The following is a 23,921-nucleotide window of genomic DNA, read 5'->3' on the forward strand; positions in this document are numbered from 1 at the left end:
CACATCAACTATATGCCTCACATTATTTTTCATTTGTCTACCACTAATAAACCCGGTTTGATCCCCATGAATCATCTGTTGCAAAACTCTCATCAGTCTATTAGCTAACACCTTAGCAAATATCTTGTAGTCTGTATTTAAAAGTGATATTGGTCTGTAGTTTTTAACTTGAGTAGCATCTTGATCTTCCTTCGGAATCAAAGAAATAAAAGCAGTTCTCCAAGACGGAGGCACCTTTCCCCCCCTCTGAATTGTCTGAAACAATTCCCTTAATGGCTTTATCAGCTCCAATTGTAAATGTTTGTAGTAGATCGCAGTCAGACCATCCGTACCTGGTGCTTTATCCAACTTCAATTCCTTAATTGCTATAAAAATTTCTTCTTCTGTTATCAATTGATTAATCTCCTCCTTTTGTTCTTGTGTAAGAACCGGGATGCTAGCATTCTTCAAGTATACATCAATATCTGTTTCATTAATCTTCTCCTTAACATATAGTTTAGAATAAAAATCCACAAAAGCTTCCTTAATAAGATCCTGTTGAAACACAACCTTTCCTTTATATTCAATTTTATCTATATTAGAAGCCCTTTGTTTTTTCCTTAACCTGTAGGCTAGCCACCTACCTGGTTTATTGGCATTGCAAAAAGTATTATGCCTAGCAAACCGTAAGTTGGTTGCCACCTGATCAGCCATCAACTTATCAAATTGTCCTCTTAGCAGTTTAATGACCTCCTTAATCTTCGCATCCGATGGATTCAAAATTAGGGCCTTTTCTTTTTCCCTAATTTCATTCTCCAGTTCTTTCCTTCTAACTTCCAAACTACGTCTATATTTATTGTTCATATATATTAACACCCCTCTCATATAAGCTTTGCTAGCATCCCAAACCATGTCCATAGAGGTATCCTTGTTCATATTAATTTCAAAAAAAATCCTTCATCTGCTTTTTACATTCTTCCACATTTCTCTGGTTTCTAAACAAATTCTCATTTACGCGCCAGGAGCGCCTATCTCTATTGTCCTTATTGATCTCCAACCAAACTGGACTATGGTCAGATATAGTTCTTGCACAAATCTTTACCTTCTTAGTCCTAGAAAAGAAGTCATTAGTCAGTAATATAAAATCAATCCTAGAAAAAGATTGATGTCTATCAGAAAAAAAAGTATAATCCTTTTCATGTACGTGTGTATCTCGCCAAATGTCTCGCAATTCCAGGTCATCCTTCATTTCAAAAAAAGATTTAGGCAGTTTAGCATGACTCGGGGCACGCTTAAAGAAACCAGATTTATCCAGCTGTACATCAAGGACACCATTCCAATCTCCCATAAAAATAAAAGATTTATAATCCAACTGGGTAATCTTTGTATGTAGTAAACTAAAAAAATCAGTTTGTTGTTGATTAGGAGCATACAGTCCAACTAAAAGTGTTTTTTTGCCTTCTAACAGCAAATCTATCATAACATATCTTCCTTGTTTATCTACTTCAATTAGTTCCGCTGTCAGAGTACTCTTGACATAGATAACCACTCCATTTTTCTTATTAATTGCAGAAGCAATAAATTGCGTGCCCAGCCTTGAGTTCAACAAATACTTTTGGTCCATAACCCTAATATGCGTTTCTTGCAAACAGATAACATCAGTCTTAAATTGTTTTAAATATTGAAAAACTTTCTTCTCTTCTGTGGTGAATTTAATCCATTAACATTCCAAGTTAGGAACTTAGTCGCCATTCTTGGCGTCCCGAAGCTTCTGGAGCACGTCTGCCAGGACCCCTTTAACTTCCTTAGGCCGCGCCCCTCCCACAGCTTCACTGTAAGTACGCTTTGGAGGTTCCATAACTTTCTGCTGATCTTGTTCTTGCTCTTGTCTCACTCGTCTTGAAGCGGCACGCGTCATCCTCTGCTCTCCAGCAGCTGCCGATGAAACTGTAATTTGATCCCCTCCAGCACCATTCTCCTCTGTCTGTGTTCCATCAGCATCTTGAGGCTTTCCCTCGCCATATCCCTTTACAGCTTCCAGAAGTGATAGAGGGGTTGCTTTTAAAACTTTACTGTAAAAATCACGTGCCTGAGTCACTGTAACCAGACGGTGTCTTTTACCTTCGTGCATCACCACCATGCCCACTGGGATCTCCCATCTAAACCTAATGTCACATTTCTTAAGTTCCTGTGCTAGGAAGGCAAAATCTTTCCTTCTCCTTAAAATCTTTGGAGGAATCTCTTTTAAAACCAGAACTTCTTGCTCAGCAACCACAAACTTAGTGTCATAAGCAACTTGAATAACTTCATCCCTAATTGCTCTCTTTGTAAAGTAAACCACCACATCTCTAGGTAACTTCCTCTGCCTTGCAATCCATGAGTTCACACGAAAGATTTTATCTATACTTCCCTCAATTTCAGCTGCTGATTGGCCCAGTACCACTTCCAAAGCCTCGGAGATCAGCTGCTTTAAATCTTCTTTAGGATTCTCTTTTAAGCCCCTGATTCTGATAGCGAACTCCATCTGATGGTACTGGACCAGACTCAAGTCTCCATCCATTTTATCCCTTATATTTTCATTCTCTAATACCTTTACTTCTAATACAGAGTTCTTTTGACTAAGATCCTCCACTTTTTCATCCAAACTTTGCACACATACAGCCACACTTTCAATTGTAGACAAGATGTCTGCCCTCATTGCTCTAAACTTCTCTTCCAACTTCTCTTCCATTTTCTCCTCCAGTTTCTCCTCCAGCTTTTCCATCATATCTGACATTAATTGTGTTTGCTTTTCAAAAGCATCCTGTAAATCCTTAAGAGTCAGTGCCGGAGCAGGTGCGGGAGGGAGCAAAGCTTGCAACGAAGTCTGTTGCACCGGGGAAGCCCCCGCACTCCGAAGAACTTTAGAGGCTTTCGTCGCCATCTTCCCCCACTTTCACTTGTTGTGCACTTTCACTTTAAAGCCATAAAATCCGTTGAGCTAGAGAGTAAAGATAAAAGTCCACTTCACCTTGACCTCCTGTACCGCTCTGCCTGCGTCTTAATACTCAAGAGTCCTTCCTTCTGGCAGGAGTGGTTGCTAACGCTTGGCTCTGCTCCAAAAATCACGGAGCAGAGACGCTGCGCAGCCCGGAGCAAACCCAGGCTTCGGGGGGGCTCGATCCTTCAGCCGCCCAAACTTAAAGCTCGGCGGCCCCGGAGAGCTCAACCCCTACCTGGGGCCTCACCCCCTCCTCTTCTCCCGGGAGGGGGCTTCCGAATCACCTAAACAGCTGATCGACGCTGTTTTCAGTGATTCAACAAAGCTGCGGAGCGGACAGCCCGGAGATGGCTGTCTTCAGCGTCGCGTCGCCACTGGAAGTCAAAGCAACCCCAGGTATTGATTGCAACTACAACAATTGTGACTTTCATTTTTAATTTTCAAAAGACCAATATGTTGAAATAAGTTCACTGTTGAGTGAAATTCTCTCTTCAATGAGCAGTAATGGAAAACGTATTAAGTGCTAACTGCATAATGAATCATATTACTAATTAGCTGGTTCCTGTTTGCATTTTTACAGAATGCAAGCAATAAATAAAACACTTTTCCCATCTTTGTGAGATCATAAAATGTCCTTGTATTGACCCAGCTGTATTTCTAAATGCTTTTAAAAAGTAAAAGCAGAACTATGATTTGATGGAAGTAGCTATACAATGAAGATGAAGATGAATTGTCTCTATTTTCCTTTTTTTTCAAATAGCCATCCACAAAACACATGCCAATGAATGCAAAAACTAGTAATAGCAGAACTGCAAAATTTGCTCCTGTCTATTCAGAACAGAAATGGTGGCCCAAGTTCACAATCTTTCTCCTCACTCCAGCTTCAAACAAAATTTCACTTACAATACACTCCCTTTGGAAGAAAAGGTATCAATGACTTTTGTATTCACTACAGTTTCTGGCATAATTTAGTGCTAATGGTAAACTAATTTGCACAGCAGATTTTTTTTATTTGCATGTCTCTTGTCTCGCTTAACTCTTTGAATCGATCTGAGTCTAAGCCAGCCTTAGACCTAAATGGTTATAATTTGATGTGGAGCTGCCCAAATAAAGGTACTCAGCTAATGCCTTCAGTAATTTCATCAACATCATCACTCTTTCCAACAGACCACATTCTGAGGACATTTCTACCTCAGGGTTGAAATAAGGGGTCTTTGGTGCTCACTGAGCTTGGTTGCTTTCTTGCAGACGTTTCATTCCCCAAAGTAACATCATCAGTGTTCATCCATCCACTAGTTCATTGACTGGTGATGTTATCTAGTTAGGGTAATGAAACATCTGCAAGAAAACCAAGCTCAGAGAGCAGCAAAGACTCCTCAGATCACTTTCTCATTCTGTTAATGGCATTAGAAAGAAAGTGGCATTGTACTAACACAGGTAACAAAACAAAAAATACAATTCCCCCATCACTTGGAAGATATCAGCTGCCAGCTACATAGAATCTTATCTCCAGACTGAATATCAAAAATACAGAGTGCAGTTACCAAAATGAACTCCCTCCACAGATCCCTCCCTCCACAGAACTCCTCTGTACATCCAAAAACACTAACATTTTCCCTGATTCATTCCTATATTATCTGGAGAACAGTTAGGGATTGGTAGACAGTAGTAACACAAGAGTGTTCTGTCTCTATACTACAGCAACTTAACTTTCAAATAGGTTATCAAATACATATATATATATGCAGAGTCCTGCATAAATATTTGCAAGAGCATTTCTGTTTTAAATGCACAATTCCTCATTAACGGAGTTCCTTGTACTTCTCCATCTTTTGCTCTATTGAGGTCCATTCATCTTATTTTTATATAGGAAATTTCAACTTGTGTTCTAACCTCATTCTTACCTTTCCTCCACTACCCCTGAATATGGACAGTGGTGGTAGTGGACAGGACAGTACTTTTCCTACTAAGTACTAAAAATCCCTGAAACTCTTCAAAGAATGGAAGTGCAAAATTCCATGGCACACAAGCCATTTGAGAACCTCCCTCGAGTCTAGCCCAAGATAAAGCTCCCAAAATGTGATGGAAAAACTGGGATTTCCAAAAGTGGTTTGAGTTTGGACTGGAAACAGAAGACTGCTCTCAATCCTTCTTATAAATGTCTAAAATCTCACCAGTAAAATCCAGCCGTTCAACTGTAATATTTTGTGTACTGCTTTATCACCTGAATTTTAGACTATTTAGAAGGCAAGGGGTGTTAAACGTAAGAATGGGTTGGTTGCCCAGCAATCTCGATCTTCCTATTGAGAAATGAATTCCACCTCTTCTTATGATGTCAACAGAAGGCTACAGAAAGCTGAGTTGTGGCCCCTGACATTGCCCATACATATTCAACAAGATCCCAGGCCAAACCTTAGCACTCAGTCAGAAAGGATGATTTCACAGGTAACAGGGCCTCCTGTTCTTTCCAAACTTCCACTCTCCAGCCAGCCTTAGAAAAGTGGCGTATGGTCTTACAGAATTTCTTTATGGTTACGAATTGGCAAGAACTCTCCAAAAATATCTACAGTAAGAATATGTCCAGAGTGCCCTATTTCTAAGTCCAGAAAACCAAAACTAAGAAGGGTGTCAGGACCCACCCCAATCCATGTCTTAGGAAAACAAAAACTCTTGGAGTCAGTTCTAGTCCAAAAGGAATTTTTACTAGGACATGCTTGGTTGTGGAAATAAAAGACAGGACTTAGTATTGTTTTACAAATTGAAACTCTATAAAGAGATCCCGGTTCAACCCCCCCTTCCCTCAACCCCATTTGGTCAGCCCCCATCATTTTACTTCATGTCATCCCTTTCGTGGGAAAAAAGGAACTTTGAATCTTTATGGTTATTGCCTTCTTCCTCTACAGAATAAACGAAGACACAGGCCAGATGCCTTCTTCTCTAACCCTCCCTTTTGTTCCCCCAGTTCAAAAGGTTTCCCTTGGTCTTTGAAATAACCTAAGGCAGGCTGAATCCACATGCGCTCCTCCTTCCTCGGGAGATGGCAGAATCCATGGGGGGGGATAATGTTTTAAACATACATTTATGAATGTGATATAAATGGATTCTGACAAAGGGTCAGTTTTACTCCTTTAAAGTCACCAAATTCAGTTAGCAGGAAAAAAATCAATTCCCTTAGGGAGTTAATCCAAGATGAGAAACCATGCTGAACAAAGGATTAGTCATTTTCTTCCCTGAAGATACCAATTTTCTGACCACTGTATCTCCATAAGAACAGCCAAAGTGTATAGCTTGTGGGCAGTGGATGTTCAGATTCGATCAGGTTACCTTTGTGGGTGTGCCAGGAATAGAAGAAGGAGATGTTGGAAAGTTCAGGCCACATTTCTTCCCTAGGCAATGACTATTTGTCTCGATATCTTCATAGGGGTTTTCTTTTGCTGGTAAATCTGGAATTGAAAACCAAGCCAATAAATGTACATGTACATAAAACAAAATACAAGTTTTTCCTAAGAAGTTGGAAATGACATTTGTGGGCAGAATGAGGTTCCATCTCATTCACAAACTGCCATCAGCATATACAAGAGTCCTCGACCTACAACCACAATTGAGCCCAAAACTTTTGTGGCTAAATGAGACAGTTAAGTGAATTTGCCCTATTTTACGACCTTTCCTGCCACAGTTGTTAAGTGAATCACTACAGTTGTTAAGTTAGTAACACCGTTGTTAAGTGAATTTGGCCTTCCCATTGACTTAGCTCATCATGTGGTGGCAAAGGATGATCACGTGACCCCCAGGATAACCGTCAAAAGTATGAGTCAGTTGCCAAGCATCTGAATTTTGATCACGTGACCACGGGGATGCTGCAATGGTCGTAAGTGTGAAAAATGGTCAAAGACAAGGTGTCCTTCTAAGAATGTTTTTGTGCAGGTACTTGTTACATAAGCAACATTGCATTGTGCACCTAAGGAGCTACTCCAGTATCACCTAATCTTTTCAGCAGTTATTTGCACTGATCTGCGGATTCTGTTTTGCAGCTGTGACCATTTCCTGGCATTTTATTTTTTTGTGGTCTTCCACAATGTGCCTTGACTTCCATACATGTTCCATTCCTTGACAGTATTTCTCACAAGTAAAATCACTAGCTGGAAGCATATACAGATTTTTAGTACCTTCCCATGCTTTGTGAAAATGAATTATCTTCATTTTCAGATATTCAGATGGGGAGCTTAAGGTGGTTAAAGGTCACAACCTGAGAGTTAGGACAATCAGGGTATTTGTTCACTTGTGGAATTGCAGACTTAAGGAGTCATATCTCTGTGGACCTTACTTGATAACTGTACATTAAAAAAAGAGTAACAGTAATTCAACCAGAAAGCTACTCAAACTTTTATACCACATGCATTACAGTATTTTCTTAATCTGAATTTGTAAAAAGCTGCATTTAAGGAATGAGTATGCATTCAACTTTGCAGAAAGTTGGCTTTAATGCTACACCATGCAAAGGCTTCTATTCACTGAGGGATTCACTGAAATATAAAAAGACCATGACTGCTAAAACCTGAAGACTTCCTCTTCCAATGTTCTCTATCCCAGCCACCCCCCCAAAAAAAACCTTCTGAGGACCATTAGGCTGAAAAAGAGTGACTGGTTCAAGATAAGCTTTTAAACCAGGTTCCAACAATTATTGTTCTTTTTTTTAAAGAGTCATACCTGAACATAAGTAGCCAGTGCCAACATCATGACTGGATGGCATAAGGGGAAAAGGAAAGGAAAGGAAAATTGAAGAATAGTTTTGGAAGAAAAGATTAAAAATAAAGTGCTGAAGCATGCTGAAAGGAGGAGAGCGTACTGAAGGTGCATTCTAAACTGGAAATGTTCAACTTCTTATAGGCACAACTCAACACAGAAGTTGGATTCACATATCATATTAAAAGTATAATGCAATTGGTTTATTTGGGGCTTAGTGTATGGCTTACTGCTAAAAGCAAATCAGCCTATTCCAACTTATTCATCAGAGTAATTTTTTTTTTAAAAAATCTGTTTAGTATTATGAGTCAATCAATAAGATGTGCTTTTGCATATTGATTTTCACATTTTATTCTATGTTGGATTGTGGCTATTACTTTAGTTTAAGATGAGTATTAAAAACTTGTTTAGAACTCATTAATTATTACATATTAGCAAACTGATGGATCATATTTGGATCAGGTTTTACTCAAGGTAGTAGTATGCATACTAGTGTATACATGGAAATGTCTTCCTTGCTTTGACATATACATACAACACTGAAATAATGTATTTTTTCCTTTTCTCATATTAGCTTGTGTTGGCTTCAGCTATTGCTTTCTGTTGACTAGAAGTACTTGCCAGGGTTACAGTTCTGTCATGCACCGTATGTTATTCCTATAAATAAGAGGATATTGCATGCCATAAAAATCCGTTCTAACCTCAAAAATTATGTATATACATGCCCTAATACACCAAGGAGATGTTACTTTAAACATGCAAGTTTTCCAGATGCTGAATTTTGATCAGTCCCAAATAGCATGGCAACACTCATATTTGCAGAAATTAGAGTTCAACAATATCAGGAAAACTGTTGGTGCCCATCCTTATCCGTACGGGGCATTATTGTAATTTCTACCCCTCTGATCTTCTAGAAAACAACTCTATACTGAAGCCTATGGTTTGAAAAATGCCACACACACTTGCACTAAATATTCACACATCCACAGAGTACCTTACAGCACAAAGCTCACAATAGTTGCTCTTCATCTCCAGAATGCCTACCTAGAATATCTTCATAGACGTTTTCCTCTGATAAAGTGCGGGTTAGGGCCATCTTGCTTTGAGCGTACCAATCCACTTGGCCATTCTCAGAGGAGGATTGCAACAAATCTTCAAATTCATAGGACTTTCTAGGGCATTTATTTAGAAAGAGCAGAGAGGTGGTGGGAAAAAAAGGTAGATATCTCAGAAGAATACAATAAAGCAAATCACTCAAAGTATTACTGGAGAAAAAGTGTATTTTTATACCTTTATGTCACAGTAAGCAACCATCAAAAAGTTTTGCTGTAGATCTTAAACCCCCCCCCCAGGCTATGGCTTTCCTTTCTCCAATATGTCAAGAGATTCTTACACAGGGCTTTCACTTTGTCTCTAGCTATCTGAAAATATCTGGCTGCTTCTGACTCTCCCCCCCTTCTCCCCTGTTCTTTAGTCTTGGATTGATTCCCAGAATATCTGCATGAATCCACCTCTCATTCCTTCCAAATCCCTCTTCCAAATCTATCTGTTCATGAAGTTTTTAATTCATTCTCTTAGTCCCACTACCCATGGTATGAGTAAATTTAATAGAAGTATATCCCCATTTCATGTAGCAGAATACATAAAAATATATTGTTCATTAAAAATCACACTATAAGAGAAACAGATATAATCAATATATAGTAATACCTGTGATCTGCATTAGCCTTAAGCTTTCCATTCCTCAGCCTTCTACTAATGGCTGAGGGGGGAGGCGAGGAAGGCAGAGGAGGGGGTGGAATAGAAGGGAGAGGGGGAAGGAGTCTCTTATTCGGAGCAGGAAGAATCCACCCCACTTCACCTTCGTGTTTGAAAGTCCGTCGGGGCTTAGGAAGCGGGTTGATAAAAGGTTTCTTCTCTGGCAAGCCAGGCTCCATATATACATTTTCTTCATTGTGAGATCTGCATTTCACACAAGATGCTTTCACCTCTTCCAAAGTCCCAAAGATTGGCTCTCTGGCTTCAGTATCCAAGCCAAGGAGCCACTTACTTACTTCTAGGCGGTTGGTACTTTCCTGGCCTTCTGATGGCTCCTGATCCTCACCTGTCTTCTCTTCAAGACAATGTGGAGAATAATAAGTACCTGGTAGCTGGGGCTGGGCTTCAGCTGACCCACACTTCAAGGCCTGCTCCAGCTTCTTGACCTGGCTCAAGACAGATAGGTTCTCCTTCTGGACTTCCTTCCTACTGTCCTTCAACTCAGTACATTTACCCACACTGAAATTACATTCTTCCTCCCTTGATTTCACATCAGTTTTCCTTACAACATGCTGCCCAGCATTTTTAAAAGTTCCGACATGCCTCTCATCCTCCTTGCTTGGCCCCTTGTAATTTGGGGGCCTCTTATTCTCCACTTCTCTCATTGCAACACTATTCCTAGACATCTTCTCCATTACACCCAAATCTGGACTGGGTTCCTCTTTAATACTTTGGTCCTCCTCCTTCCATGGGGACACCGGAGCTGGAATTTCCTTTTTTCCTTCCCATTCTGAAATCTTGTCCTTGATACTTAAAGGCTTGTTTTTCAAGTTGACTTTCCCCACAGTCCGAAGAGTCTGACAGCCACCCATTTGCTTCCTTAGAATCCTGCCGCTTTCCCGCATGTTGAGATCTACTGATGGATCTCCAATGATCATCTTGGGACTTAGCATATTCTGCTGAAAACAGTCCAGTCTTGGATCCAGCATCAATTTCTTTATGGTTTTCAGTGGACTCTCTGCCACAGTATCTAGTTCTGTTTTAGGCAGTAGCTTGGGTGTGAAGGCAAAGCTCTCCGACCAATTATGCTTTGAAAGCCCACCCCAAAATCCTGTTTTTGCAGCTGTATTATTTAGACTTGCAAACCTGATCCTAGGCAAAAAGAGAAAGTGTTACAGGTTGGTGGTATTCATCTTTTCAGTAGAGAAATTTACAGGTTGGTATTCATCATTTCAGTAGAGTGTCGTGAGCTGGATTTAATATTTAGTTGAATATTAAATGTATGACACTTTAATTTAAAAGATACAGGAGAGTACAATTATTAAATAATTTTTCCTGTATTTTTTTTCTGCCTTCCCACTAATCTAAATTTATCTGCAAAAAGGAGTGCTTTTTTATCTTTTCAGTAAAACATTAACATCTAGCACCTCATTTATTTACCAAAGTGTCCAGTAGCACCTTAAAACAAAACACTATTCTTCATAAATCCGTTTGTTTGATCATACCAAAGCTCATGCCAAAATAAATATATTTCTCATTTGTCAACATAAAACTATTTGGAATTTTTCCCCTTCCCTATATTAGCAGATTAACCTGAGTATGTCTGGAAACTATTCAAAATTCCCTCCTTTCTTAAAAGCCAAACTAGGTAAGATGCTAGTTTTAAGGTCCTAGATGGGTTATGTATTAAGAAAACATTTGTATGGACACTACTCATGCCTTTACTTTGAATACCTAGAGCACATGGACTTTAAATATATGTTTAAATTAGACTGAAAACCTTTCTACTTAACAGTTTATTATATGAGGCTAAACTAATGGTATGTTCCAGAGATGAATAAAGTGCTGAGAGTTTCTTAAAATCTTATCCTCAAGTTAATAGGATTTCGGAAGGAGGGACTATTAAACAGGGGGATTTTAAATTGCAATTGATTACTTATTATTACTTATTATTTTTAAGATTTATATGTTATTTATAGCATATAAAATTATATTCCCACACCTTACAATGTATTAGGGATGTTTCATACCTAAATATAAACAATAAAAGCCACAGCCAGAGTAACAGAAAAAGATCAATTTAGCACATGTAGTTAAAACATACTAATATAACAAAAAGCCTAAGATGCTTCTTTGTCCAGTATCTGAGGGAACACCTGCTGCCGGCATCAAGTTCCCTTTGTCCAGTGCGCTCCCACAGGGAGGGCCTTCTCAGGGTGCTGCCGGTTAAAGAGTGCCGGCGGGTAACACCCAGGGGGAGGGCCTTCTCTGTGGGTGCGCCTGCCCTCTGGAACCAGCTGCCCACAGAGCTTAGGACCGCCCCTGACCTTCGTTCATTTCGCCGGGACCTGAAGACCTGGCTCTTCGAGCTTTACGGCCCAGGCTGAGAGTTTTTTAATTGGGTTTTTTTATATTTTTTCAGGGATTAAATTTAATTCTTTTTAATTGTTTTTAATTTTTTGTATCAGTGTTTTAAGTACCCTGTAAACCGCCCTGAGTCCTTCGGGAAAGGGCGGTATATAAATCCAATAAAATAAATAAATAAATAAATAAATAAATAAATAAATAAATAAATAAATAAATAAATAAATAAATAAATAAATAAATAAATACTAGGGCTTATATTTCTAGCAAAGCCTCCAAAATCCAGGTCAGGGTCTTGGTTCAAATAAAAAAGTTATAAATAAATTTGACTGCCTCTTTTAAATTTCCCCCTCTTCTCCCCTACTTTATGTCCTGGTTAAGTTTCTAAAGCCATGATTAATGACAATAAAACAGAAATAAATATGGAGAATAGATATTCCCTACCCCTATCTGAAACAATAAAATAAATCCCCCACTGGGGCCTCAGTGAAGCTGAGGTCAACAGAAGGCACTTTGGTTGTAAGTCAGGGCGGTCATTATGTGACCTGACTCAGTTTTATGACCATTTTTACAATGGTTGTAACATGAGTCCCTGCAGTCGTTAAAGCAAACCGCATGGTAGTTAAAGGGAATCCATTTTTTCAAATGGACATTTTTAGCCAGAAAACAGCAAAAAACATCATAAAAGGCTATCATGTGACCCTGGGTTAATATAAATGGTTGTAAAGGTGAGTCAATTGCCAAGCACCCAAAATATGACTGTATGACCACAGCGTGTGTGTATGTGTTGTGTCAGTCATAACTTTGAGGAAGGCTTGTAACTAACTATTTGGGAGTCTGTCGTAACTTCAAACGGCTATTAAGTGACTGGTCATTAAGCAAAGACTACTTATATTAAATTCCTGCCTACCCTTCCCTCATTTGGAAATCAGCACAAACAGAACATTAAGAATATTTACCTCTCAATTTTTTTGCAAATAATGATGTCAGGCTTGCTCTCCACATTGGGGAAGGCACTTCCTGTCATCGTGTTAGCGGCTGGCATGGCTGCAGGCCACCTAGGAAGAAATACATAAAGCAGTACATTCATAAAAAGCTGGGTGCTTTGTCCCGTGATTTGCAGCAGATACTCTTTTACATGTCTCTACGTTCAGACATCTGGGATTTATTCAATAAAATAAGGTGAAAATAAGATCCCTAAATTCATACCGTTACTCATCCCCCTTCTTCGAAGAGCAGTTTTTGAGATGCTATAATTGTTCAGTAGTTGTTTAGGTTGCTTTCTATGAAAACACTTTCCCCCAACTTGGGTTTGTTCTGGGTGGTCCACTGTTTCACTCGCATAATTCTTAGCACAATCATATCTGGGGCCCACAGACTGGGAAAAAAAGCTTTGTTAATTAAAAGCCAGGGACAGTGATTAGGCTCAGATGAAATGTTAGAAACAGGATTATTAACTGTACTGTCACCAATGTAGAAATTGTTTTCAGGAAACAGAATGTAGTTTAAAACAATGAAGATAAGACAGTAATTGATTAGGATCATGTGATCTTTGAGGGTTTTTTTTTTAAATTCAGCCTCCCTTCTCCCCATTGCTTTTGGATCCTATTCTCCTGCTGGGCAGCATTGGAAAGTTTGCTGCCAACACTGACATAAAGCGGTCTCATTTCAATTATAGTTGTAAAACTAGGTTACTGAGTTGAGTCTCATTCTTCAGACTCAGAAACTAAACAGATTCTCAGCCTGCCCTTTGGTAATTAACAAAAGAGGGCGCATTGGGAAAAGGGGCATTCGAAGAGATATAGGTGCAGGCTGGGGCAGTTGACCCAGAGTCTGGGTCCGTGGTGGCAAACCTATGGCATGCGTGCCACAGGTGGCACGCAAAGCCCTCTCTGTGGGCACAGGCACCATCGCCCCAGTCTGAGGCCTTCAACTGGGTTTTATAAAACCTTTTCACTTTAGGCCTCTGCCACCATGTGCAAAAAAAAAAAGGTTCAATCAATCAATTTCAACTTCTCACGGGGAAAAAAAAAGATCTCACAAAGTTGGAATTGATTGATTGAACTTTTTAGTCCCACCCAGTCTGCCATTACCACCGCAGCCACGCCCACCCAATGGGCCATGCCCACCCAATTGCCACACCCATCCAATGGGCCACAAACACCCAGTGGGCCATGCCCACCCAGCACCCGACGATACATAAGTGGGTTTTGGGTTGCAGTTTGGGCACTCGGTCTCTAAAAGGTTCGCCATCACTGGTCTAGGTTAGGCAAGGAACCCATCACTCTGTCTCTCCTCTGCTTGAATTATCTGGCTGAACTCTGGATGGAAAATTGACTACTGCACCGTACTCATGGATTCACCTGAACCTGCTTCAGTGCTTAGCTCTTTGGACTTTGGTTTTTGAAAAATTAAGGTCTTATACCTTTGTTTTTCTGTATGTTTCAAGCAGAACTTTAATCTGCATTTTATTTATCAAATTTATCTGTGGTTCAAGGCAATTCTTTGAGTCAGTAAATACTTCTAGGTTATAGTACAAGCTGTCTGGGCCTATGCAAAGGACTGGCTACCTATAGTATGTTGACACCCTATATTTCCATGGGCGGTAGTTGCCCTGTAAGCCAAAGGTCCAACTGAACTGAAGAATTCCTTCCAAAAATGCTTGGAAGCGATGACTGCATCTTGCCAGAATTTCCTTTTTGCAATTTGAACTGGGAACTGGGAATCCAAACAAAATGATGCTAAGTCCTCGCTTACTGATGGTAATTGGGACCAAAAACTCTGTTGCTAAGCAATGTAATCATAAGGCATGATGGCAGTTCTGGCAGCCCCAGTTGCCATTGTTAGGTGAATTCTGCATGATTGCAGCATCCCACAGTAATGTGATCCCCATTTGCAACCTCCTGATGGCTTCCCCACTGACTTTGTTTATGAGAGAAAGCAGGGAAAGCTGCACCTGGTGATCATGTGACCGCAGGAGGTTGTGATGTCATAACTGCAAACCAGTCACCAAGCACCTGAATCACAAACATGCGGCCACAGGGATGCTGCAACAGCTGCAAATATGAGGACCACTTGGTTAGTGATGTCATAGCATTCAGTTGCTGAATGAATGGCTGATAAACAAGGGCTATCTGCATTTGTTAGAAGGAAAATAAATGCTAAAAACACAACTGTTCCAGCATCAATTGTGACATATAGGCAATTTTAACACAGCAATGTTCTTGTCTGTCCTCCCTTATTTTATGTGGAAGGATCAGATTGCATCTATTCACTAGCATAATAAATGACATCATATTAATCAGTGTGAGATGTATCTTTGTGGGGGTTTTTTCTATTTTCCTTGCTAAAGAGAATAGAGTTTCCAGCTATTCCTTTGGTGGAAGAAATATGAATGTAACCTTCAGGGGAAAAATGCCAGAGAAGCTATTGTGTAAACATTGGATTAGACCAGAAAGAGGTGAGAAAGTGAGAAAGAAGTTCAACATTGCCTTGTCTTGATTCTGTTTACTATAGGTAGGAAGGGGATCTCTCAGACTTTATATAACAACAGAGGAATGATAATTGCACCAACCTTTCAACACCCATTTATATCTACTCTCCTATCCCTGAAGGGTTGCAGAGATGTGTTTGTGTGTAAATCCAAATATCCACTGAGCCAGAGAGCCTAGGAAACTGCATCTTTATAGGACTTTGACAGAATTTCATCTGTGTCATGATTATTAAAATGATTGGTTACTCTTCAGATAACTAACTGGAGAGAACATGGGGGAGTTAATTTAGTTCAAACAAGCCCAGACTTTCTTGAAGCTAAAACTAATCTCTCAAGGTTAGATGACAGCCTCAGGTAACTTGGTTTTGGAGTCCTGCTTTACCCCTCAGCCCCAAGACCTAGCTAAGTATGCTGTATGAATGAACCTGGACATAAGGTAGTAATGTTATGAATTCATGATTTGCTACTCTGGAGAGGCTACATATGTCTTGCTATTTTGTTAGTGTTTGGAGAGCTGAAGTTGCCAAGAAAACCTATGAAAATACCATAGATTGAAAGAATACTTTTTGTCCAAGCAACAATACAATTCATAGTACAGCATCTTTTACAGAGCCAGACATTGCTCAAAGGGTAATTTAATTCTTGTGGATTTTCTGCCTGATTGCTGAAAGTGTGCCACGAATGTCTTTTAGCTATTGAATGATTGGCATACTGTTGTGCTAATTGGGAGAAAATGCTGCACTCAGCAAACTCTAACTTCTTTTGAAATCTCTAATAGCACAAGAGGGAGATTGACAGACTCCAGAGAATACTTTAAAAGACATAATAAAACACAGAATAGAATAATAGAGCTGGAAAGTCTTTCAACAACTATCATAATTCCAAGAAACAACAAACCCACTCTTGCTTCGAAACTTCTCAACAAAGGAAACAGCACTATTTCCCAGGATAGTCTGTTGCTGCATCTAACAATTCAAATTGTTCAGAATAGCCTTCTCCCATTTAGTGCTGTCCAGATGTGTTGGCATTAGAATTCCTATTACTTTACAGCAGGGGTCCCCAATCCCCGGTCCATGGACCAGTACCGGGCTGCGGCATGCCAGCAACCAGGCCGCAAAAACAAGCAAAGCCCCATCCGCAAGATGCAGGCAGCACACAAAACCACGCACCCTCCAGTCTGCGGAAAAACCTCTCTCCACGGAACCGGTCCGTGGTGCCCAAAAGGTTGGGGACCTCTGCTCTACACACAGCCTGTCCACAGCCAGGGTACCAAGAATTCACACAAATGGATTCTCAGCATATTTACAGGGCGTCATATCTTGAACCTTGTATTTGAAGAAAACATTTCCCAATTCAGCATTATTCTTATTGTCATATATTTTAATAAATCAATAAACTTAACAAAACAATTTCTCACATATACACATTTCTCAATGACCTGTAGAAGAGCAAACATCTGCTTTGCCATCCATCCATCAGCATTTCCAGAACTTTATCCACTAGCACCTCTAGTACCCTTTCAATAGAATTTAGGCTGTTTCCCAGGTATACTTAACTGAATCTCTTGTAATACTTGCATTCACACTTGCCACATTTCCTTTTGGACAGGAGAACAATAACAGGATTTTTTCCAATTGACAGACACAGATGCACTATTCACACACATAATAAAGTTACACAGCTACTCCCTTTGAACCCTATTTTAACCCCATAACATTTATCTGGTGTATCATGTGCGGACCTACAATTTTTCAACATAGTCACAATGTATGGCTTTTTCATTCATTCTGGTAGACTCTTACATTTATACTTTTACTATAATTTTGTCTACTTTTTCCCTTTCTTTTCTGCCTGCTTTCCCCCCCAATGATCCACTTTTTTTACCCCCAAATAATAGTCCATCTAACATTCAAAACCTCTCATTACACTTGTATCCTATACTAATTCTGTTAATTTTATTATTTTAATAGCAATCTTCCTCCGTGTTCGTACACAGATTCATACTCAAATTATGTACTCAGGACAAACCACAAAACAATGTGATTCTAAACAATCACTTTTTCTAAGCAGATATGTGCTAGTCACCTCTCCTGTTCATTTTTGAGTTTCTGAATGGGCCTATCACTTTTTCTAACTCTCCTACATCATCCCCATACATTCTTTCATGTCACATAATGGGATAAATTTTCCCTTATTCATTCACCATATTGTACAATTTTTCTCAAACTCATCCCTGATTTGTTCTTTATCACCGTTCACTTGAGAATAACATAAAATTATGAAGAGACTTCAGACTCCTACTTTCATATGCATTCATAAATTACGTTGCAGCAATTCATACTTCGACACCTTGATTTACTTATTCTGAAATTTATATGCCATCAATTTCATTTATATGCTACTAATTCCTAATAAACGAAGGCGCCACAGAGACATTAGTTGAGATGGGTGGCTATGAATAAACGAATGAATAAACACACACAGTTCTACAACAAAACGCAACTCAACACTGAATGATGTAGCAGTAAGATGATTGTTTAAGTCCAAAAGTCATTCTGGAATAATTTAATCTTAACTGTTTTACAGAAGGCTGGCAAGATAGTGACTTCTTCAATATATATTCTAGCATTGGAGGCTCTGGACCGAGTTGTACCCTTGCGGCCTCTGACCCGGCGCAGATCCCAGCGAGCCCCATGGTTCACCGCGGAGCTCCGGGAGATGAAGCGTCGGAGACGGGGCCTAGAGAGCCGTTGGAGATCCGGTCGATCCGAATCCGACCGATTGCGATTAAGAATCCTCACCAGGTCTTATCTCGCTGCGATAAGGGTGGCAAAATCCAACTACTTTTCCACCCTCATCGCGTCCGCAGATAATCGCCCGGCTGCCTTGTTCAGGGTGACTCGCTCCCTACTGAACCAAGAGGTGAGGGAGGAACCCTTGCAGGGACGAGCCGAGGAATTTGGTCAATATCTGCTGGATAAAATTGCTCGGATCCGAACCGGCCTGGACTCCAACTGGGCTGAGCTGGAAGAACAAGGCATGGACAGTCTTGTCGACGTCATCTGGGAGGAATTTGATCCTGTGACTCCTAAGGAAGTGGACAGGATTATGAGGAGGTTGAGCTCCTCCACATGCTTACTGGACCCGTGCCCTTCCTGGCTGGCATATGCAGCTCGAGAGGGGACACGAGGCTGGTTCCTGGCGGTCATCTCCGCTTCTTTGAGTGAGGGTCACTTCCCCACCGCCTTGAAGGAGGCGGTGGTGAGACCTCTCCTTAAGAAGCCCACCTTGGACCCATCCTCATTGAATAACTTTCGTCCAGTCTCCAATCTTCGCTTCCTTGCGAAGGTTGTTGAGAGCGTGGTGGCGCACCAACTCCCTCAGATCCTGGATGAAGCGGTTTATCTAGACCCGTACCAATCGGGCTTCAGGCCGGGCTACAGCACGGAGACGGCATTGGTCGCTCTGATAAATGATCTCTGGAGAGCCCGGGACAGGGGCCATTCCTCTGTCCTAGTCTTATTAGACCTCTCGGCGGCTTTCGATACCATCGACCATGGTATCTTGCTGCGACGCCTCAGGGGACTGGGAGTGGGAGGCACGGTTCTGCGCTGGTTCTCCTCCTTTCTCCAGGGTCGCTCGCAGTCGGTGTTGGCAGGGGGACAGAGGTCGACCCCGAGGCCTCTCGCTTGCGGAGTCCCTCAGGGGTCGGTTCTCTCGCCTCTCCTGTTCAACATCTACATGAAACCGCTGGGCGAGATCATTCGCGGTTTTGGAGTAGGGTACCATCAGTATGCTGATGACACCCAGCTTTTCATCTCAACTCCAAACAACATCAGTGATGCCCTCGACGTGATGTCCAGCTGCCTGAAAGCGGTCCGGGAATGGATGGGGAGGAACAGGCTTCAACTGAACCCGGACAAGACTGAATGGCTGTACGTACCGGCAAGCCAGGATACTCAGGACATCCCATCCCTTAACATCGGGGACAAGTTACTACCCCCTGTTGATAGGGCCCGCAACCTGGGTGTCCTCCTTGACTCGCAGCTCTCCCTGGAAGATCACATAGGAGCTGTGACCAAGGGGGCCTTCTCCCGGGTTCGACTAGTTCGCCAATTACGGCCTTATCTGGACCTGGACGCCTTACGTACAGTCACCCATGCTCTTGTGACCTCTCGCCTAGACTATTGTAACGCTCTCTACATGGGGCTGCCCTTGAGATCCACTCGGAAGCTTCAACTGGTGCAAAGTGCAGCGGCACGGACACTCTTGGGAGCCTCCCGATACTCCCATATCACACCTCTCCTCCGTGCGCTGCACTGGCTTCCGGTTGCCTTCCGTGTGAAGTTCAAGGTGCTAACAATGACATACAAAGCCCTACATGGCATGGGTCCGGACTACCTACGGGAGCACCTTCTGCCAATGTCAGCACCCCACCGTCCTGTGCGCTCCCACAGAGAGGGCCTCCTCAGGGTGCCACCGCTCAAGGAATGTCGGCTGGTGGCCCCCAGGGGGAGGGCATTCTCAGTGGGTGCGCCAGCCCTCTGGAACAGCTTACCAACCGAAATCCGGATGGCCCCCGACCTCCGCACCTTCCGACGCGAATTAAAAACTCACCTGTTCCAGCAGTCCGGCCTGGCCTGATAGCTCTAATTGGGGTCCCAGTTTGTATTTTACTATTGTTTTTCTTCACTATTGTTCATTCTGTATGCCCACCTTATTCTGTACACCGCCCCGAGTCCCTCGGGAGAAGGGCGGTTTATAAAAACAAATAAATAAATAAATAAATAAATAACATAAAAGCATTATCTTCTCTTTTTGGCCCTCCTTATCTCAAGAAAACACTGGATTAGTAGGATTTCAGACTCACAAAACTGATATCAGCTTTGCAAGGTAGTTCATTCAAAAAAGCAAATCGAGAAGAACTAGCTCTATTTTATTGTAAAAGTTAACAGATTAACAGAATCTTGCAAATGTGAAAACGCATATCTCTCCCATTGCCTTTACAGGCCAAGAAACTAGGCAGGATCCTTCTGAAATGTTTGCCGTGCCCATATTGCTTTTGTGAGCTAGGCTGCTTCTTGACCAACCATTGCCCTGCCTGTGGCTCTTCCCTCTGTCTCCCAAAGTCATTCCCACATACTATTACACTTATTAAAACAGATATGGATAATAGATGCCAGGTCTGCTTGCTCTTTTCCATACAATCATAGACGAACAAGGTGTTACTCTGGAAAGTCTTTCAGTTTTACCATCAACAAACTAAGATCACAGGCCAACAGTACACAGGATTGAGGCTACCAGATGGACCTGGGACCTGGAGTCAAATTGCGGGCTCTCCTTTGAAAATGACCTGCTTTACTTCCCTGCTCCCGCTTTATCTCTCCAACCCATCACAACCCAATAGGTTTACTTTCTCCATCACCTGGGTTCCATCTCCTAACATGAGCCATTATGTGCCACTTACTCCCTCTTATATAAATGCACATCAAATAACTCTCTCACATCTTTACTCAGAAGGCCAGGAATCAGACAACACCACTCACACTGCCCTCCTACCTTACTACAATCATATATTCGCCACATCTTATCTCATCACTATCGTGGTGGGATCAATCCTTGGCTCCTCCAGAAATTGATTTCCTTGGTACCCTGCAAGCTAGGGAATTTCCTTGGATGGTAAATCCTTTTATTCATAATTACACCTCCACTTCACTTCTCAGCATGTATTTATCCATTCCATGCCATATCTTCCACAAACATTAAAACAGAAAAACAGTAATCTATACTATATGGCTATATAGTAATTGAAATGTACCACATTTGATCCATGTGTTGTTTTGTTACATTTGCTTTTCTTTTTCTTTCATTTTACTTTAAGAAGCAAACAAGCACACAAACAAAAACAGTAAAAACGTGTTATCTTTGAGAGGAAATCAGCAAACCCCTCTTTGAGGATCATCAAAACATACAGTACTTTGTTAATGCAATCTCGTGGTAGCACAAGAAACATGTTGGAAGATTTTACGATGACGACAGCAATGGCCATTAATCTGGAAGCCTTGGGCATTTTTGTGATCTTGTTTGATCACCGAAAAAGGCTCCTAATGAGCTCAATTCATTCCCAGGACAACAGAAGGCAATGTGTGTTGTTGCAAAGGCCAAGGATGAATAGGATCTCTAAAGATTTTCTGTGGAATAATTGATGCTAGCTGAGGCCACAGATCCCTTGTTCTTCCTAAAGTTAAGTTCTGTTCTACAGCTACAGTGGAAAGGGCTCCTGCACCACATACACTTCAAGGGAAGGGAAAAGGTTTCTGCCCCCACTTTGCTTTGAAAAACAGCCCTCCACTTCACCCCCTTCACTGCTTCTCAAGAGCGCATTATGCTAAACCCATGAGCAAAATTGAGGATGGGAGGGAGGGAGGGAGGGGGAGAGAGGAGGGACTTTTCCGTGGTAGGAAAAAAAGTTCATTGTCTCTTACACAATCTTTTTGGAAGGGAGGAATGACCCTGAAGCCTCTGAAGCCCATGAGATCTTGCAGAACCAATCTGGAAGACAGGCAGGAAATAAAAGAGTGCAGCTAGTACTTCTTGTTTGGACACAGAAAGAAATAGGAGTCTCCTCTCAGGAGTCCAAGATCTGAAAGGGTGGAAAAGTGGGGATAAGGGTGAGCTTTCACGGGGCTCCATCTCCCATCATACCTCACAGCCCTACGTGATGTTTGCAAATCAAGAGACTGATGATCAAACCCATCCAACTACACTTTTTACCCTGTATCCAGAAAGCTTCTTATCTAGAATCCCATTTTATTTCTTATAAAATGAGACAAATTATACTGGAGACAAATTCCTTGTGTGTCCAATCATAATTGGCCAATACAGAATTCTAAAAATCATAAGTTAGTAGCTCCTCTCCCATTACAGACAGAAGGCTAGGGATGGGGAATTCAGCATACTTAAGATCATTTTTGGTAGGTTCATATCAATCAAAGACAAAATTTGAACTAGGGACCCAGTTTAGCCACAGACTCCTTATCCATTGCATTAAGCTTCTGTTCTGAGAAAAAAGAGGGGAAAGTCTGCAGGGGACCAAAAGGGCAGGTGAGCTTCCAAGAACCTAAATTTTGATTGGGGCAATGCAGTGGCCATTACTACAGGCAAGGGTTGTAAGTCTCTTCATTCCGTAGTAAGGTCATAACTTCAAACAGTTGCTGAGCAAGGACTACCTGTATGTATCACATTCATTCAACATAATATTCTACTAGATTGTACCAGATTGGAAGGTTATACAATAGTTTGCATATATATGCATCAGAACAAAAATAAGAAAGTTTCTTTAAAAACAAACTTTGCTGCAAAAAGAAAGATTCCCCCATATATTTTTCCCTATAAGGGGAAGTGGTAACATGTAGTTAATACAAATTCTTCTTGAAAGAATGTACCATATTTTCCGGCGTATAAGACGACTTTTTAACCCATGAAAATCTTCTCAAAAGTTGGGGGGTCGTCTTATACGCCCAGTCGTCTTATACGCCCAGTCGTCTTATACGCCCAGTCGTCTTATACGCCGGAAAATAGTACATAAATCAATCGAGCGTCCCCGTTCGTGCAAAGCGACTTCAAGCCTCCTTAGTCCAGTCCCCCCTCCAACGTGACCCTCCCTTCCCACCCCCAAGAGCCTCTAAGCCCCTTCTCCCCCTTGCAAACGCCAGACCCCGGGAGCGGCAGGAAGCCCCTCCCCCTCACCCAAGCGGCATCTGAGCATAAGCAGAGTGCGCCCTGCTACCCGCTATCTCTCCCGGCAGTTGTTTTCTACCCCTGCAGGAGGACCCTGGGTAGAGGGGGCGGCATGTCGGGTCCGGCAGGCCCGACATTCAGCAGGGCCTCGAGACCACTCACCGGTGCTCCGGCAGATGCCCGCATCCGGCCTCGCAACCAGCCGCAGAAGCCTGGCTTTCCTTCCCCCCACCCGCACCCGGCTACCGGTTCCTGGGCCCCGGCCCCAGCCGCGGGCCAGCTTGCCAGCGACCAGGCCGACGGACTCCCGGCCGCCAGATGCTGCGCTTTGGGAGACGCTCCCCGGCGGGTCGGGGAGGGAGCGCCTGCCCGCCGCCAGGCCGTTCCAGGAACTTCCGGGGACTTCCGGCGGGCCTGGTGCCCCTCTCGCCCACAGACCATGCAGCGGCCCTCGCCAGCCGGCCTCGGCATGGCCTCCCCAAGCCCAGCTCTCCAGCGCGTCTTCCGAGCCTACCTGGCTGACTGCCTCCTGGGCGGGGCTTGGCTCCAGACGCGCGGCTGCTCCGTCTGCAAATGTGCTCTCAAATGGGTGGGTGGAAGGAAAAGCCCCTTTGGGCTTCAAAAGGGAGGCTTTGCACCATCTGCATCAGACGGGGCTGAATCGGGCTTGTGTCGGACACTTGGCAACTGGCATGTAAGTATTTTCCGGCATATAAGACGAAAAATCTTGAAAACTTTCTCAAAAGTCGGGGGTCGTCTTATACGCCCAGTCGTCTTATACGCCGGAAAATACGGTAAGCTTTCTCTCATACTCGTAAGAGACTTGACTGTTTCAAAATTTAAATACATAAAGGGATTTGTTCC

At 42.1% G+C, this 23,921-nt stretch overlaps 1 protein-coding gene across 1 annotated transcript in view; it reads right to left on the bottom strand.

Moving 5' to 3' along the window:
• DENND2A (DENN domain containing 2A) overlaps nt 1-12,869 on the bottom strand; it is a gene marked incomplete at its 5' end in the record, with an annotated part of 46,360 nt that extends 33,491 nt beyond the window's left edge. Inside the window, 4 exons of the mRNA XM_081330605.1 lie at nt 6,284-6,402; nt 8,747-8,874; nt 9,413-10,612; nt 12,784-12,869. Of these exons, the coding sequence (XP_081186731.1) occupies nt 6,284-6,402; nt 8,747-8,874; nt 9,413-10,612; nt 12,784-12,869 (1,533 nt within the window). The remainder of the gene's footprint in view (nt 1-6,283; nt 6,403-8,746; nt 8,875-9,412; nt 10,613-12,783) is intronic.
• Nucleotides 12,870-23,921: the final 11,052 nt, after the last annotated feature.

The sequence above is a fragment of the Vipera berus genome (assembly GCF_964194415.1).
Source record: "Vipera berus genome assembly, chromosome: 6".
In the NCBI taxonomy this organism is placed as follows: domain Eukaryota; kingdom Metazoa; phylum Chordata; class Lepidosauria; order Squamata; family Viperidae; genus Vipera; species Vipera berus.